This window comes from Anopheles marshallii, chromosome 2 (assembly GCF_943734725.1).
Source record: "Anopheles marshallii chromosome 2, idAnoMarsDA_429_01, whole genome shotgun sequence".
Taxonomy (NCBI): domain Eukaryota; kingdom Metazoa; phylum Arthropoda; class Insecta; order Diptera; family Culicidae; genus Anopheles; species Anopheles marshallii.
This window is the reverse complement of record NC_071326.1, coordinates 51,002,549-51,020,176: the sequence shown is the minus strand read 5'-3', so window position 1 is coordinate 51,020,176 and position 17,628 is coordinate 51,002,549. Positions and strand designations below refer to the sequence as shown.

Genomic DNA, 17,628 nt, shown 5'->3' with positions numbered 1-17,628 from the left:
AAACCGGGGCGTTCCGTCTCCCCACACGGTGATGTCACATGACAGTTCGTGTGGGAAAAGCGAATCCCAGCAAATGGCTAACAAATAGACAACGATGTGACACAGTTGTGCAAGAGTGTGATCAAAAAGGCCTGAGCCCGATTTAAAGCAACGATACTGTTTGGTTCGTGCCAAATCCAATTTGACTAGAATTTGCGATTGAAAATTTATTCATCTATTTGTGTGAGCTTATGGTTATTATGAGAAACACGCTTTAAGCTGTAGGAACTAACTCTACCGTAAGGAAGCGTTGTAAGTATGACATTGAAGGACATTAATGTACAGAAATCGGTCAATTACTGTATCATCACTAACAGAGGCTCGTTATGGGTATAGATCATCCTTTTGTAATTGAAGAGCTAGAAATTGTGTTGAATTTTCAGCAAGTTTGATACTTAATTTACTGCAAAAACTAACCTTTGGAAATACATTTCACTATTACGTTCATCATTGGGAGATCAAGAGATTGTAAGCCTTACAGCGTTTCAACTATTATATCAAATGGACTACACGAGCTTAGAGCGCTTTGACACATATGAGGTGAGTGAATGTGCGATCATCTGTATTCAAAATATTATCTAGTATTTTTCAATAAATTCAATGTACTACACAACGTTAGTAAATGGCAGTTCCTCAGGTAGTTTAAACTATACCATTTGTAAAAGTGTTCCGTATTTAGCTACCATAAATCGCAGGTATACTTAAGCAGACTAAGAATTATCAAACGTAGAAAACTTCCTTGACAGAAATCCTCCATACTGGTTTTGATTTATGAAACAATATTCTGTTATAACATTACACCGCTTTAGTAGCTTTCAGTTTTACTAATCAACCCTTTTTTCCCGCTGGGGCATTCCCTAACTAAAGAGTGTATCCAAAACTTTACGAATAATACTTACAGTGCCTAAATAACTTAACGCCACAACAATTCTAACATTCGCTGTACTTGTTATAACAAGACATGTATTGCCACTTCACTGGCTAACAACTTTAAGTTTAAAAGTGTAATTAATATTATACTAAAAGCATTGACTACTTCAACAATATGCTTCATTCTCTTCACTAAAGGCTAGATTCTGAGCACAACAACACAACACGAGTAATGCATCTGCAAAGACTATCGGTAAGTCTTCCGCGTCTGTATCGAAACGCCGGAAGCATAAACCCTTTGGCCATATTTACAGGACAAGAGCCCTTCGCCTTTGCAGGTGCTTCAATGAGCGCGCCCTCTACGGCAACTAAGTAAAGGCAAACATTCCTCAAGAAAAGCTACGCGATCGCGATGAGGCACGAACCAAGAGCGCGAGGTCTCTTTAGTTGGTCGTTTCCCCCCCTTCACAAATAGGCTCACTTCCGCCTGCTTCCGATTTTGCGGAAAGTACAAATTACCATCACCGTTTACCAGCGTTTGCTTGCGCTTTCATTCCACAACGTTCGCCGCCGGTAGCACGGGGTGCCGAATGGCGTTGTTTGCCGTTGCCGTTCAACTCCGCTCCCTCTGCGTCTAGGGGCAGAGGTTTGGCAAACGTTTCGCACACGCCAAGGTACAGCCTACCACTTCGTGCACGAAAGCGAAAACGCTTTTACTCCCGTTTGGGTAAACGTAAACGCGTAAAAAACAACAACCATCAACGCCCAGGCAAACGAAATGTAGTAGAAGACATGAAGTGAACGGTGCTCTGGGTTACCGGGATGTCTATGGGTAGTTCGTTCGACTATCGATTATTTATTAACCACCGGAGTTAGCGGCTGTCTTGTACGTGGGTGTTGCTGTAGCTGCATTCAGACGTTAATCACGTGAGAGTGTTTTCGTCACTTAAAGCCAGTCTACTAAGTGGACCTACATCGAAGGAAACTCACGCTTTATTTACTTTAGACTCATTCGAACAGCTTTCCAATGGATCATACTACACTTTTTTATTTTTTATTATAATTAATTAAATCTTAAAGCGAATTCGCTTTTTTGCATGTCAGATAAACATGTGTGGAGCACAATTTGTACTCCATTGTTGTGCTACAGTCCGTCATGTACTTCTATTGTAATGCTCTCAACATTTGCTATCGTTTTATTGAACACAATACAATAGTATTCGTCGAATTAGCTACTGTCAATAATTTCAGTTGTCTGTGCGTCGTTGTAATTTATCCAATCCGAAGTATGCGACGCGACGAGTCACTGTAAATTAGAGGAAACACTCTCGGGCTTACGCCATTTCCTTAGCCAACAGGGCGTATCTAACGCAACGTATCTTCACCGGCTAGAAGGAAGAATGAGGGAAAATTCCCACCCAAAAGGTCGATGGTGAACGGTGGCGGAAGCAACGCAGATCCGCAGATCCGCCATTACGCGTGACGAGTGCCCTTGGCGTCACAGCTGCTGGTCACTAATTCAGCATACGGCATCGTTTTCACGATGCCTTTCCATTTCCCGGAGGGCCAACGAAGACGCTTGATTTGGCGTCCGTCGTATCGTCGTATCGCAGGAATTGAGGACGATTAAATTTGTTTCAATTGTCACCGCAATTTCACGCACGTTGGGTCGCGTGAGTTGCGAAAACGATGGTCCATTAAAGGGTGTGCCAAGAAGAAGGAGCTAATCTATGGATATACCATGGGAGACTATTACATTGGTACGCTGATGGAAAATTACACTGCTTCAGACGTCACTTAGACGGTCGTCTTAAAAATAGTCTGTGCAGTATTTCAATCTGAGTTAATGATTCAAATATATGCCAAAATGCAAGTTTAATTCATATATGATTCAACGTTATTCATAACGGCAGTAATCTCCAAGATAGTATCATATTTTTCATAGATTGTTGGGGTTTACCTAACACAAATCACGTGTATAGATTTAAGTAAGCATGAATCAACCTAAATAAATATACCGGTAAATGTTGGAATAAAATAGTTAATACAACTATCCTTGCTTTACTTTAATAATCTGTATTACTTTAACTTTACCAAACGAAATAAACATTTTAGGGTAATGATTGGCTCATGCATCCGATACCTAATTGTATTGCATGACTGTATTCATCTCTGTTTACCAGGGGTGTGTTACACTAATTAGAGCATTTGCTACAGTCAGCATCCATCCCCGATTACCTCGGTGCTTCCCCACTCTCTTGTAGCATGGAAATTATCGAATTATTGCGATTTGCCACCTCCTATTTGGAGCTTTCTCATCTCACCGGCACCTTATCATCTCCATCCCATCCCGATCGTTCGGGAAGCGATGATGCATTTCTTTCCACTCGTATTGCATGTGCTTTGCTCGCGAGTGCTTCTTTACGTGCCGTGTTTGCCTGCACTTTTTCACTTGTTCACCGGTGCATTCAGGCGTGCAGTTTTCAGAGAAAACACTCGCCCGCAGCTCAAACGATACACTCACTTTTCGTTTCACCCATTTTCACCACCGCCAAGATGGGTTCAATAACGATCGAGACGGGTCAGCTCGCTTGCTGATTCACTACTGCGCTGAAGATTGAAGATAAAACGAATCGTTTGCTTAACTATTCCTGGAGTACCATTAAGGGGGGGGGGGGGGGGGGGGGGTAGCTTGACTTTGGCTGGTCGGAAGTGTGAACAATAATGACATTGGTGCATTTTGTATCGTTATTTTATTGCTCGCGATAGGAGAAGACGAATGCTTTCCCTTCACTGCAGCGAAACGGCGATGAAATTGATGCGATTTTGCTTTCTTACACAGCTTTTTCCTGTGTTTATTGGTGTGTAATCTGAAAGGCAACATGTGCAATCGTCAATGAGTTTAGTATAAAACGTCAATTATACAGTTAGAAACCACCGTGCGTAACATGCCGGTGACGACTGCCAATAGCGTTATGGTTGCTATTGTTAAAATATGGATTATAATACAAATTGAATTATGAGAATAGCTTATATGATCGAAGAAAAAAAATACTTATAAGCCTCTTAATGCTCTTAATAAGAATAAATTTAGTAAACCTGTCATGGCAGGGCCCTTACATCAGGAAGAAACAGTATCTCACATTATAGTAGGATTTCATTATAGCAAGAATTTCGTATCATAACAATATGCTTCTTATTTGATAGCACTACAACCTACAAGAGATTTCCATTTCTGATTTTCTTTAACTAAACGATTTCAAATACATTAACCCGGCCGATATCCTGCCGACAATATGTATGAAGGATGTTTTAAAGTCATAGCACTATTGCAAAATGGTTATAAATAGGATGGAAAAGAATTATGTTTCAAACTAATGAACGAATCATTTTATGTCTCGATTTTCAAACCATTCGCATTAAAAATTTTCCAGATTTAACCCCCAAGCCATCTTTTATCTGATAATAATAATCTTTCTCTCCATACAAAACCAATCTAAAGCAAAAATCCATGTAGCCAGACCTATACAGCCAGACGATAGGCATGACAAACCGTTGTGGAGGAGATATAAGGAGAATCTTTATATCTTTAAACAACATTTTTACATTCAACGGACCTGTCGATACTTTAAAACTTGTTCTTAACATTGAACGCGAGTTGGGAAAAATCATCCTCTTGCCGCTGTGCCTTTTTCTTCTTGAAACTTTTCTCTTTTTTATCTTTTTCTTCATTTCTTTCGTTTCTTCATTTTCTTCATCTTTTCCTTGCGCTCTGTTCTAGGAGTTTATATGCATGCCTGGTATACTTACAATTTCACAATCACGACAATCTTATTCAGAGTCAACTGGACCGAGCGGTATGCAGATCCACCTAAACGGCAATGAATAAATCAGCGAGCAGTTTACCATTACCTCAAAACGAACAACAGTGTACTGAGAACCAGAACTGACAAAGCTTACATTTCAGACATTATTCGATAAATATTAGTAAAATAAATTAGTAATCCATCCATACATTTCATAATGTAAACAACGTAACAATGAAAACATACGCCCTACTTTAAATCGTTCCACCCACGTCCAAATCGATTAAAACGCTTGATGCAGTCGCGCCGGCGTGAGTGGCGGAATATTTTATTACTCTCCACCACTGACCTCACAGCGCGGTTGATCAACATTTTATGTTTATGGCTGCATGCAAATTTTTCGTTCGCTCAAATGGTGTCAAAAATTCTCATTTAGGCACAGCTTCCATTATTTCACCTATCTCCCCACTAATTCCCGACACCTTATTCCCCTGCCGATGTTGGCTTAGCTGTGTTGCGTGATCATGGTTGGGTATTCGAAAATGGGCTACTAGGGTGACATTACATTGCATTGTTAGAGTAGGGCAAAAGAAATGGGGCTTAAGCTAAACTTTAACATAGCCGATCAATCACCTCATAAGATCCAAGTACCATAACTGTTGTTCGTGCAGTATTTATGCTTTAATGTTAACACATCAAGTATCGAGCAATACGGTCTGACCGTCCTTATTGAATAAAAAAAAAGTATCAGGTATCGAGTTTTAAATGATAAAAGGTAAAACTGCAAGCAACATTACGCTCACGTTTTTCTTTATGCTCAACCATTAGACCACTGATGGAATAATAGGGAAGGAAAGGCAATTCCTTTTAAATTACCATGCCGCCTGGTCGGCACGTTCTTCTATAATAATGTTAATGTTATGCTTAGCGAGTGCATTCACCACATCGCGGCGTGATGGTGCATTTGTTCTTTTTATTCTAAAAAAGGCCGTAGGACACGACTCTATCCACCGGAAAAAGGAAATGAGCAACACTGCCGCTTGACGCTAGAATAAATTCTACGCTTCATTAGAACCGTAATTGCTCGACTCGATTTCTCCATGGTTAGCTCTTGTGAAGCAAAGAGATACCACAGAGTAAATGGTTGCACAGGAATGAAACATTCCAGTTGAGAAAAAATATATTATTCAACAAAATCAATAGCGGATGAAGTGAAAATACAAAACATATACTTCCTTCCCATGTCATTTATCCCAACAACTGCAAAAGATTCAACCGTCTCCAAACGCACAATCGTTCAATCTTCAGCATCGCGCGTTGGAACACCTTCAATTCGTACAGGTGACATAAAAACTCGTTTGGCAACTTTTCCTCGCGGATGCGCCCAAACATCCAGCCACCGTTTGATATTCGTGAGCCGACCGCAACAGCTGCCAAAGGGGTTCGCCTTCGACTGTTGGTTCAGTTCCCGCAGATCCTCTCAAGCGCTCCAAAGACTAACTCGATTCCTCGCATCGCGGGAGCCTGTGTACGATTTCTTGCCTTCTGCGCGTGGCGGCCATGTTTTTAGTTTTGGTGGGCAAATTCAACACAACCACCGAAGCACCCCAAAAGCGTACCACCCTGAACCGACAGACTGAAGACTTCAACGGGCAGGTATGACACGAAATGCGCTGAAAACCGGCTCTGCCTGAGGCTACAGTGTCCAACTGCCTTTCAGGTTCGTGCCTTTTCTCCGGCCAGATTGCCACATATTAAGTGTTGTTTTTGGGACTTTTGAATGTATGGTGTGAGAGCGTCCTGTGGAAATATCGCGCAATGCAATTACGCATGCACGTAGCGTCTGGTATCAGGTTGTAAATGAATAGCAAAACTCTGATGTATTAAATGCTATTATTTACAGTTTCTGCTAAATATATACTAAATATATACCACTATGTTAGGTACATATTTTCCATTGAGGTTTACATAAAAGCATTATTACATTATCTTTAAAATTACCGAAACTACTAAAGAATCGTTGAAATTGGTATCTAAACAAACGCACTTAACTTGATGTTAGTTAGCATCAAGCGATAATGATTGATTTCAACAACATCACCTTACAAATTCCACAGCCATAGCGATCGATCGCGTGAGCCTGCGTCCAGCGCGTAGCAAATCATTAGTAGAATGGACAACGGAGCGGCTAGCGCCAATTAAGACAAATGAAAACTATTTTACACACGCCAATTATTTCCCATGTCGTGGTTTAAGGTTTGTGCGCAATTAAAACCCCTGTTCAGGACTTGATATCTTTATAACATACCTATTCAAAAGGCTGGCTGGTTTATTCTCCGAATTTGGTGACTTTTTTTTAGCGATGATTAGCGGCCCAAGGGCTGTTGCAACGAACTTTAACGATATTTGACGTCGAACCTAATTAAACACCACCGTCAGCATTCCGTGCAACGACACTTTTTATGTGGTACCTTTTCCTGCTTAGGAAGTTGTACCCTTGTGTTAATTCACCACCTTACACCCCTGTAAAGGAAAGATTTTCGTTTTCAATTTGCACACTACACTGCATTCACTGCGAGCAAAGTAAAATAAACGTAGGGAGAAATCACAACACATACACTTTTGAAATTTGCTTCATTGTAATGCTTCTTCATTTTTAGTACGATGCACTATTTCGTAATATAAAAATGAGTTGATAACAATAACACTATTTAATGGTTTCTTTGCTCTTCACCTGTACGTATGTTTTGTTTGGTTAAAAAAACTCAACCCAACACAAATCACTGCATTCCTTTGCGCCCTGAACTCCAGATAATATCATTCCTCAAGAAACCGGCTCAAAAAGGGAGACACAGATATAGAGAGAGAAAGAGAGGGGAGGGAGAGAGGATAGAGAGAGAGCATGAAATAGAGGAAATAAAATAACTCAAGTTTCACATCCATTTGCTAGTTTCATCTCACCGCAATCGAAGCGGAATATTTCGCATTCTTTACACCGTTCCATCTGACCCTTTCGAATAAAACCTTACACTCCTGCTCTTCCCGGGCCTAGAATTCGTGTGGAGTGGAACACCTATGCTGTACCGATGCGCAGTACACGCACACCCTACGCGATCGAATTGCTCGAAAATTTTGTTCCAAACAATGCGAGGCCTGGCTCACCTCGGTAAGCTTTCCGTGCGTCAATATTTCCTAAAGTATCTGAATGGCGGCATGCCTATCTCACGAGCGTTAAAAGTAACCACTCAAAGGAAGGCCAACCCTCGGGGCCCCCACTGGAAAAGGGGAGAGCATTTATGGGTAAGATAAACATAACCATCAAACGGGGCGAGGTAGTGAACGTGAATGCTGCAGGGTTGAGAGATGGACAGGTATAGCCTGTTATTAGCATGAGGAGCCTGCCGCCAAGAGCGCCATGCTCGTTCGAAGCCACACAAACCCGTCCCCAGATCGGACGAGGACACACAACCCAGAGCCTGCAGCGTACACGCGTACGCATCACATAACAACACACACACACACACATACACACACCAACCCGTGCAACACACGTTAGCTGCCAGTTTCTTTCCGCGGAAAGGGTTGGCCGGACTGGCCGAGCGATCCAAAGCGAACCTACTGTTATGAACGCAAACGCTACACTGGATGCGTGATCGCGAGTGTGAGTCCGCGGTCGATCGGTGAGCTCTTGCTTCGGCATGTTTACAGTAGTCTTCCCTCTTAATGCTACACCTGTTGAGCTTGTTTGGTGGCAGTTTACTTTGTATGGGTTTACTGCATGCATAATTAAAATGTTGAAATATGTGATTTATTTTAACCTAAACATGATTAATGAATTGACGCAGTAAACTGTACGCATTCGCATAAAGCTGTCGCGTTATTTTGAAGGTGACTATAGAAGATATTTTAACGATTGTTCGTTAAAAGCGATTCGTTTCAAATCTATGATGATTATCAGTAACTTTATCATGTTACTGATAATCTCCACAGAGGATCATGTTTGAAAAGATATTATTTTAGAAAATTATTATTTGTTTTTGTGAATGGGACAATTTACTAACGAGTAAGTTGCAGTAAAATTGGTAAAGTAAACATGTAAATTTTGTTAATTAATGCTAATGCATCATGATAAACATTGGAATACTTCCACCCGTTGTGTTAGGATAATGCAAAACTTCGATCGGAAAACAGTGACATTCGAGACAGACAACACAACAAACACCGGTCACAGGTTTCTGTGTCAAACATAAACAGTGCGTAACAAAGCGTGCGAGATCGCAACGAAATGGCAATTCAATCCATCCCACCCCCTTGTCAATAACCATACTGATCGAACACGAACAGTAATAACTGATCAAAGAAAATAAAACAAAAATGTTACAAACGAAACTAAAACCGTCGGTGAAATGGAAATGGAATGGTGGAATGTCTATTTTCAGCTGCGACGGTTGTTATTCCTACGGCAGCGTTACGATCGATTAGTGACTGTGCTCCATCTCCCACCAGCTGCTTTCATTGGCATCATTGCTTCAAATTTAGGTGAACGGTGGCAACCATCAATGTATCTCTTCCCTTTTGGACAGGAACACTTTACGAACGGTGGAAACGAAGGCTCCACACACACAAGGAACAGGTTTCCTGATAGTGTCCATTAGCGGACAAAGGTACATTAAAACTATCCACCATACCACCAAACGTGCGGTCTGTTCGGTCTATGAATCCAGACCTACTGCGGGCATCCTCTGCACATGGAGTAATTTCCTTCATCCCGGGGAATTCGCTACCCCATTCGAGCGGCGTATGGGGAACCGTCTGGATGTAGGTTACGAGAAAACATCAATCCGTGCAGAATCGACCATAATGAGTTTCCGTGAATCTGGTCCCTTTTGTGGCAAAATAGCTGTGATAAATACGACCCGTCGATTTTACCAAAGACTATCCGCATTCTGGTAGCGATTCTGCTTGCCCGTGACTACGCCGTGTGGTGTTTGTAGAAGCGACGCTTCATTTAACGGAAGCAAACCGAAGAACTGCCATTGATAATCGAGCATCACACGACCAGTGCGACAAGAGATAACGCTGCATCCGTTTATTCTAAACTCTTTTTTCTGCTTTGGAGAGCTATCAGCGATCGAATAACAGAGTATAGGGGTAAAATTCTTTTGACTTTAATCTCGTTCCATTGCACCAACAGCCTCCGAAAGTGTATAGTGAAAGTTTTGGTTTAAAAAGAAGATGCTGCCAAAATCAAGTTACTTTTTGATATTTGTACTGCTGGTAATTTTTTTCACCGGTATCTATCGATCGACAGATTTTGAAAGTGTTTTGAGCAATAATTTATATTAGTATTACACATTTAGCAGGATTCTTACCACCCAAACGTAGACCGATTCTTTACAATCGATTGACGTTCAACTACACCGAAGAAAGCACCTCCTGGTATTGTGACGATGTGTTCTTCAGTGTATTGAAACGGCACATCAGTACTTATGCGGATGCTGAAATCTCCGAAGATCACAGTTTTTTGCATAACATGAGTTCCACCGAACCGGCCAATATTAGTTTCCATCTGTTCACTCGGCAAAATCCTACCACTAGCCAACGATTAGTTCCGACGTTGGAATCGGTTAATGGTTCCTTCTTTAATGTTTCCCGACCAACACGGGTGATCGTGCATGGATTCTGCAACTGCCAGCACTCCCACTTCTGCCAGAGTGTCAAGGATGCTCTACTGTTTGCGAATGATCTCAACATTATTTCCATCGATTGGAGTGATACGGCTGGTTTGCTGGATTATATTCTGCTAAGATTGAGATTGGACCAAGTTGCTGCATCACTAGCGAACTTTGTGGACTTTCTACACAACTCGACAAACCTTGATCTAAGGCAAGTACATCTGATTGGCCATAGTATGGGAGCGCATCTTGCTGGCCTGAGTGGGAAGCGAGTTACCACCGGGCGTGTGGGAGCAATAGTTGGTCTCGATCCAGCCGGACCACTTTTTTCCAGTAAGGATCCCAGAACACGGTTAGATAGTACCGATGCGGAATACGTGGAAGTGATACACACCAACGGTGGCACTCTGGGAATCTACGATCCGATTGGCACAGCTGATTTCTATCCAAACGGAGGCAAACATCAACCCGGATGTTTGCCATGGATTTTCGGAAGTAAGATTACCGTGGAGGCTACTGGTAGGACAATGATTCATATTTGTACGTGGGTGTGTTTTTTGTTGTATCTATTTTTAGTGTCCTGTTCACATGGTCGAGCATGGGAGTTGTATGCAGAGTCAGTCTACACTCCGATTGGTTTTAAAGCCGTACCCTGTGAGAGCATTCAAGAAATCGAAGGAAGTGTGTGCCGAATCGATCTTCCTAAAGTGAATATGGGTGGTGAACCTGTGAATGTAACAAAATCAGGTCTTTACGTCCTTTCGACCAACAATCGGTTCCCGTATGCCAGGGGATAGAGCTACAAAGCAATCAAAAAACAAAAGTATCGTAAATTAAAACATCGATTAATCGGTGAGAAAGTAACGAATGTTTCATGTTTTGAAAATAAACTTTTTCGAAAACATTAATATCATTTGAAATTTCTTGCTGGCAACACTGTCGAATCAGTCTAGAAATATCCGATGGACAACGTCACCTTGAAAGACCTGTAGCACCGCACAGTGTGCTGTCAAGAACTGTCATTCCTCAACAAAAACTTTTGCCTACAATCCAACAAAGCCCAATAATTCTGAACTTTTCTTGTGAATAAGTGCATCCTATCTGCTGCATTTCAGTGAAATTCGTTCACAACACGTTGCAGCATCCGCAGCTATTGTAATCACAGCCGTATAATATGGCACACACCGTGTGGAACGTTGCGATGTATTGTAGTTCGTAGTGGAAGTGATCTGGTGGTAGAAGATGCCTGACGTCACGCACAGGTCGACGACGACGGCTGTGCTGTGTTCCTTGGAAGGTGTGTATTTGTCTGCCATAGTATGTGTTTTCTTCGGGCCGTAGTCTGAAGCAGATGTAGATTTCCAGCGCGGAAGCATCCTGTGCAATATTCGGCATTAAACGGCAGCAACAGGAAACTTTTGTTTTCCTGGCTGCATTGTTCTTCTTCTTTGTTTTCTTGTGTGTATGTTTCGAGCTGTCACTCCTGCGCCTGCACGACGGCAATCATGGTGGACGCTGCAAAATATCGATAAATAAAGAAAACCCCACTGCATACAAAAGCACGGGCTGGGTTACGGCGTGGAGAAAGAGAAAACAGCATAAGTGCATCTGCAAACGCTTTTCCGTGCCGTTGCATTCCGAATTCATTATTTAGAATGATTCCTATGATCACCGGTTCTTTACCGAGTAGAAAAGTTGAATTTCCTGTTCTGGCGTAATGCAAATCAATGCCCGAGGCCACAATCTGCGTACAGATCCCTTTCATCGCCCTGCAGTGCATCGATGGGACAGGTTAGCTAGTACCATGAAATCCATCGGAGGAGTGCATCACCATTTGCCCTCATGAAGAGTGTAGTAAGATCTGATTCCGACACAGACGAGACATCGTTTAGCTTTTCTTATGTCTGACCGATACCGGGGGACCGTTAGCTTCCGCGGTCAGTTGCAACTAGAGCACTTCCTACGGTACTGATTAGCATTCCGGTTTCGTAAAACCCCCACCGCAGTATGCCAATGGGATGAGCTGTAATCACCACATGGTTGTCGTCTGTTGCAAGGGACTTTAGGTGGCTAATCGCTAACCTAATAGGTGTATGGGGTAACCGGATGCTCCACTTGTAGATTCACCGTGCTTCAATGACCGCTTTCGTTATGAATTGACAACGCATTTGGCTTTGCAATCCCGTGTAGAACTAACGTTAGCATAAATCGGAACAAAACTAATGGCATTCTTTTTTGATTTGATGTTTTTTTCAGATACGTGGTTCGAAAGAATTCCTTTTAAAGTCGTCAAAATTTAGCCAAAACAAACTCACGTGAACAGTGCAACAAGAAGTGGGCTGCGAATAAAACCAGCTAGAAATCGTTTTATAAAAGTGTCATACCAGTGACGGGGAAAACACATTTGTTGCTAGTTTTGGAGCACATAACACCGTAGTGAATAAGATCGCCGTTTTCGTGTAGTGTTTGGCAAAGGTACACTGACCTCACAATGGACGATAAAAATTCAACCGGAAGTGGCGGAGGCGGTGGTGGCAGCAGCACAGGCGGTGGAAGTGGTGGAGGTGGTGGTGAAACGAAAGTGATCTATCACATCGACGACGAAACAACACCGTACCTAGTGAAGATACCGTTACCGGCGCCACAGGTGACACTAAAAGACTTCAAGCTGGTACTGAACAAGCAGAACATCAATTACAAGTACTTTTTCAAATCGATGGATGCGGACTTTGGCGTGGTAAAGGAGGAGATCGCGGACGACTCAACAATACTGCCGTGCTTCAACGGGAAGGTCGTTTCATGGTTGGTTACCGCCGACGGTTCAAATCAGTCGGACTGTTCCGAGCTTCAGCCGACAGAGATGATCGATGGGCGGCCAACATTGGCCCAGCTACGCAGTATGAACAAACCGACGATGAACAATATGATGAATATGCCAATGAATCCGCTCACCTACCAGTCTGCATCGGTCGTATCAAGTGATCTTGATTCGACCAGTCTCTTCGAAACGGAAAGCGAAATTACGCTTGATCGCGACATGACCGAGTGCAGCAGCGTGCAACGGTTGCAGGTGCGCAAGAAGCCCCAGCGGCGTAAAAAACGCGCTCCATCGATGTCACGCACTTCGTCCTACAGTTCGATCACCGATTCGACGATGTCGCTGAACATTATCACGGTGCAGATCAACATGGATACAGTGAATTTTCTAGGCATCTCTATTGTGGGACAGTCGAACCGTGGCGGTGACGGTGGCATTTACGTCGGTAGCATAATGAAGGGTGGTGCGGTCGCACTGGATGGGCGAATCGAACCGGGTGACATGATCCTGCAGGTGAACGATGTAAACTTTGAAAACATGACCAACGATGAAGCCGTCCGGGTTTTGCGCGAGGTGGTGCAAAAACCGGGCCCAATCAAGCTAGTGGTGGCCAAATGCTGGGACCCAAACCCGAAGGGTTACTTTACGATTCCGCGTACCGAACCGGTTCGACCGATCGATCCGGGTGCGTGGGTTGCGCACACGGCGGCACTACGTTCGCAGGACACGATAAACACCGATCTGCCAGAATCGGTGCTTGAGCGGCTGCATGCCGATATGGACATGAAAGATATTGTACGTGCAATGACAAAACCCGACAGTGGGCTTGAGATTCGTGATCGGATGTGGTTGAAGATCACCATCCCGAATGCATTTATCGGTGCGGACGTTGTCAACTGGATACTGGAACACGTGGATGGAATCGGCGATCGTAGAGAGGCGCGCAAGTACGTCTCAGTGATGCTGAGGCGTGGCTACATCAAGCACACCGTCAATAAGCTAACTTTCTCGGAACAATGCTATTACGTCGTTGGTAATGGCATCCGACAGGACATCTCGAACATGTCACTCGAGGACACGGAGAGCATGCTGAGCGATATTGCACCACTGCCAAATCCGCCTATCTACATGACGTACTCTGGCAACTACAACCCGTCGCATGGCTATCAACCGATCCAGTACGGGTGCACCGGCGAGCGGCATCCGTCGTCCGGATCGAGCAGCTCAGATATCCTCACGAGCAAGGACACGTCCGCGTCCCAGAGTGACCTTGCGGCCGTCATACAGCAGACCAACCAGATGACGATCGCGAACGCATCGAACAAATCTTCCGGATCCTCGAACCGCGGTAATGAGCAAGACATTTCAGGTACTTCATTTTTTCGGTCCATTTCCATCCACCCTTCACGTGCTTGACGGCACTTTTTTCCTTTACCTCTTTGTGTTGCACCGCAAAACACTATTACACTTTATATGCGAGCTGGGTGGAAGTAACGAAGCAGAGTAAATTTTTAACTTTTCTGTCTGCTTTCAACTTATATAAAGTCGTTTCTCGATCAATTACTTTCCTTGTCTCGAATACCTTTTTACTCTTCCTTGCTATTTACATTGGATCATGTAGTTTTTATTCGTTTTTGCATATGGTTTTGGTTTTATTCAGGCATAAGTTATTTACCTTTTCTATTGTTCTTCAGCTACACTTCGTTTCGGTGAAGGAAAAAACAACGGAGGTAGTGTCGGTACATTTTTTATTTTCAAAATATTTGTTATTTTTGTAGCATTAGTAGCATATTGAATGTGTGTGGTTTTACAACTACAAATTCTAACAAAACAAGAGTTACATTTAAAAAAAAAAACAAGCAAATAAATGTCTTGTTTGAATATCCTTGTTAAATATTCTAATATTTTATCTACCTTTTTTATTTTTTTTTGCCATTTAACCTTTTTTGTTTCCTATTCCATAATGAATGGGCAGACCGTATTGCTACCATTAAGTTGTTATTTTTACAATATATTCCAGTTCCTCTTTTATTAAAAAAAAGCTTTATCTAAGCTTTCCTTTTTGTAAATCGCAAAATGTCCATTTTTATTGGTGTTTAATTAACTGAATGGAGCATGTTTTTCTTGAACTCTTTTAATTTAATAAACTGCTATGTACAGCCAACTTTTTCAAAACAAAATCCTATGTTTTATTCGATGTACTGCTTAAATTTGTTTGAACAAATCGCAATTTTTTTTATAATACCTTCGCTCGCTACCTACATCCTGCATCTTGCATCGTTCTCACTCACACTCATAGTTTCGGGCTATCTGATTCACACCGTCAGCCAGCATTACACGAATTTTCTTTGTTAATTTTTTACTTTCAGTTTTGAGCTATTTATGATTTGCTTTCATTTCGATTCTTTTTCAAATAATTTAACAAAACCGAAACAATACGAAAATGAACGGAACACACGAATGTCCCCACCACCACCAACACCATCTTCACCTACCACAACAACATCAACAAACTGCAACAAAAAATGAAAAACTTTTTCATCATCACTACAACCACCTTTACCACCAAAACATCAAAAAACTATTTGAAAAAACAAAACACCAACACCTACCGAATCCCTCACCGTTTGATAAATGATATAAACTATTGTAAATGATTGGAAATGAAATGCATTTGTAATTAATATTGCTGCGGCGATATATCCTTTGCCGCCCCCAACGCTGCGCCAATCACCCTTATTACAAACGTTTACCCCAACCTGAACCAACCTCGTTTTCTCGTTTTACCATCACATCGTACCGTTCCGTGTGTGGTGTTCCATTTCCCTTCGGTGTGGGGCAACTGCATGACACTGCAGACTTTAAGACAACGAGAGTGGGCAGCGGCGGCGGCGGTGGTGGCATCGGTGGCAAGCTGATCAGCACGAACGATGACGAGGGATACGAGGACAGCATCTACTTCCAGCATCAACCGATGCAACCGACTCTGCAGCATCAGCAGCAGCAACATCAACTACAGCATCAGCAATCGTTCGGCCGGAATGGCAGTGGCCGAAAGGAACCGGGACACATATACAACAATCAGTAAGGCAAGTAAGGCAGCTATAGCAGAAGTATGTGGATGTATTAGCTTGCGGTGGGTGTGAGTGTATGTTTATGGAAAAATATGGTTTGTTTCGCCGGTAGGTCGGTTCCCGGTGTGAAAAAAAGCCAAAATCAGAAAAACCTCACATTAAATCAACAAAAAAAGAATACAAACACACAAACATCAAAACAGGAGGGAAGGGTTTGTCGGGACGCAAAGAACCTTATCCCACAGTTTTAGAGTAAAAGAGTCATCGTGAGAAGTAATTTGTGTCGTGCAATCCTTGCAAACGGACGGCGACATTCGTCGACCGGTGTGTAGGCGCAGATGTACACGCGGGGTGAACACTGACCGTATTTAAACTATATTGGAAACGCAGGGAAAACACTGAGCATAAGTTAGAACACAAAAGGAAAATTTGCTAAACTAACTCTGGGACATTGCGACGAGTGCGGCAGGAGCAGCACGATAATGTGTGGCGGCGGCATGATAGCAGCAGCTAAACTAAGCTAAGGGTGAGAAGCAAGCCAAGAAAGCAACTCGCTTGTAGGCTAGTCGGAAGCAAGCATGCAAAAAATGCATTCCTTGCCGACGCTAGACGATGTCCTTAAAAGAGTTGGCAGTTAAAATATGCGAGATGCATAAGCGGCATGAGACACGAACATTGACAATGTTCGAAACGTGAAGCAGGGATTGGATAGAAGCTACTAATAGTAGAAGAGCATTTTTCGTAGGGAAAACTTTTTTTCCAATTTTTCATTGCAATTCCTCTGACACATATATGTTGTTTTACTTGTTGACTTTTTTGTCAACTGATGGCCAATGTTTTTTTTCTCACAAGGCTTTCTTGCATTATGTTTTTCCTTTTAAAATGCTTTTTTTTTCTTTTTGCACCGTTTCGTCGTCTGATTTCCATTCGTGTAGAGTGTTTTCCCTCATTTCCTTACCCTGTTTCTATGACTTGTCTTTCGTTTGTTTTGGGTTCTGTGCCTGTACACATCTGTGTTTATTGAGATTTTATCGTTTGTTTGTGTCGTCTTTTTTATACCGTAAACCGATTACTTTACATTCGCTTCCGAAACCATTGTAAATGTGTTTATTATTACGAATATTTTTAATTATTATATTATGATTATATTGCGAATATCAATTATTTTAAAAGTGGTAAAAAATATATATACATATTTTACAAAATGGAAAAAACGTTAGAGTATTTATACCGGAACTGATGCTAAGCTATATATTCGTGACGTGTGACGGTGGGAATTTAATCTTAAAACAAAAGCGTATAAAATGATATACAGTTAGTGCGAGAGGAATGACGAAAAGAAACAC

General features: G+C 42.2%; 2 protein-coding genes across 2 annotated transcripts; both read left to right on the top strand.

Annotated features, from left to right (window-relative positions):
- The first annotated feature begins 9,950 nt into the window (after positions 1-9,950).
- Positions 9,951-11,187, top strand: LOC128710124 (pancreatic lipase-related protein 2-like). The gene is made up of 3 exons (XM_053805165.1): positions 9,951-10,008; positions 10,076-10,885; positions 10,967-11,187. Exons 1-3 carry the CDS (start codon positions 9,951-9,953, stop codon positions 11,185-11,187), a joined length of 1,089 nt encoding a protein of 362 aa, XP_053661140.1.
- A 1,694-nt stretch (positions 11,188-12,881) lies between these two features.
- LOC128719587 (segment polarity protein dishevelled) lies at positions 12,882-16,296 on the top strand. Its single transcript, XM_053813212.1, has 3 exons — positions 12,882-14,577; positions 14,903-14,938; positions 16,067-16,296. Exons 1-3 carry the CDS (start codon positions 12,882-12,884, stop codon positions 16,294-16,296), a joined length of 1,962 nt encoding a protein of 653 aa, XP_053669187.1.
- Positions 16,297-17,628: the final 1,332 nt, after the last annotated feature.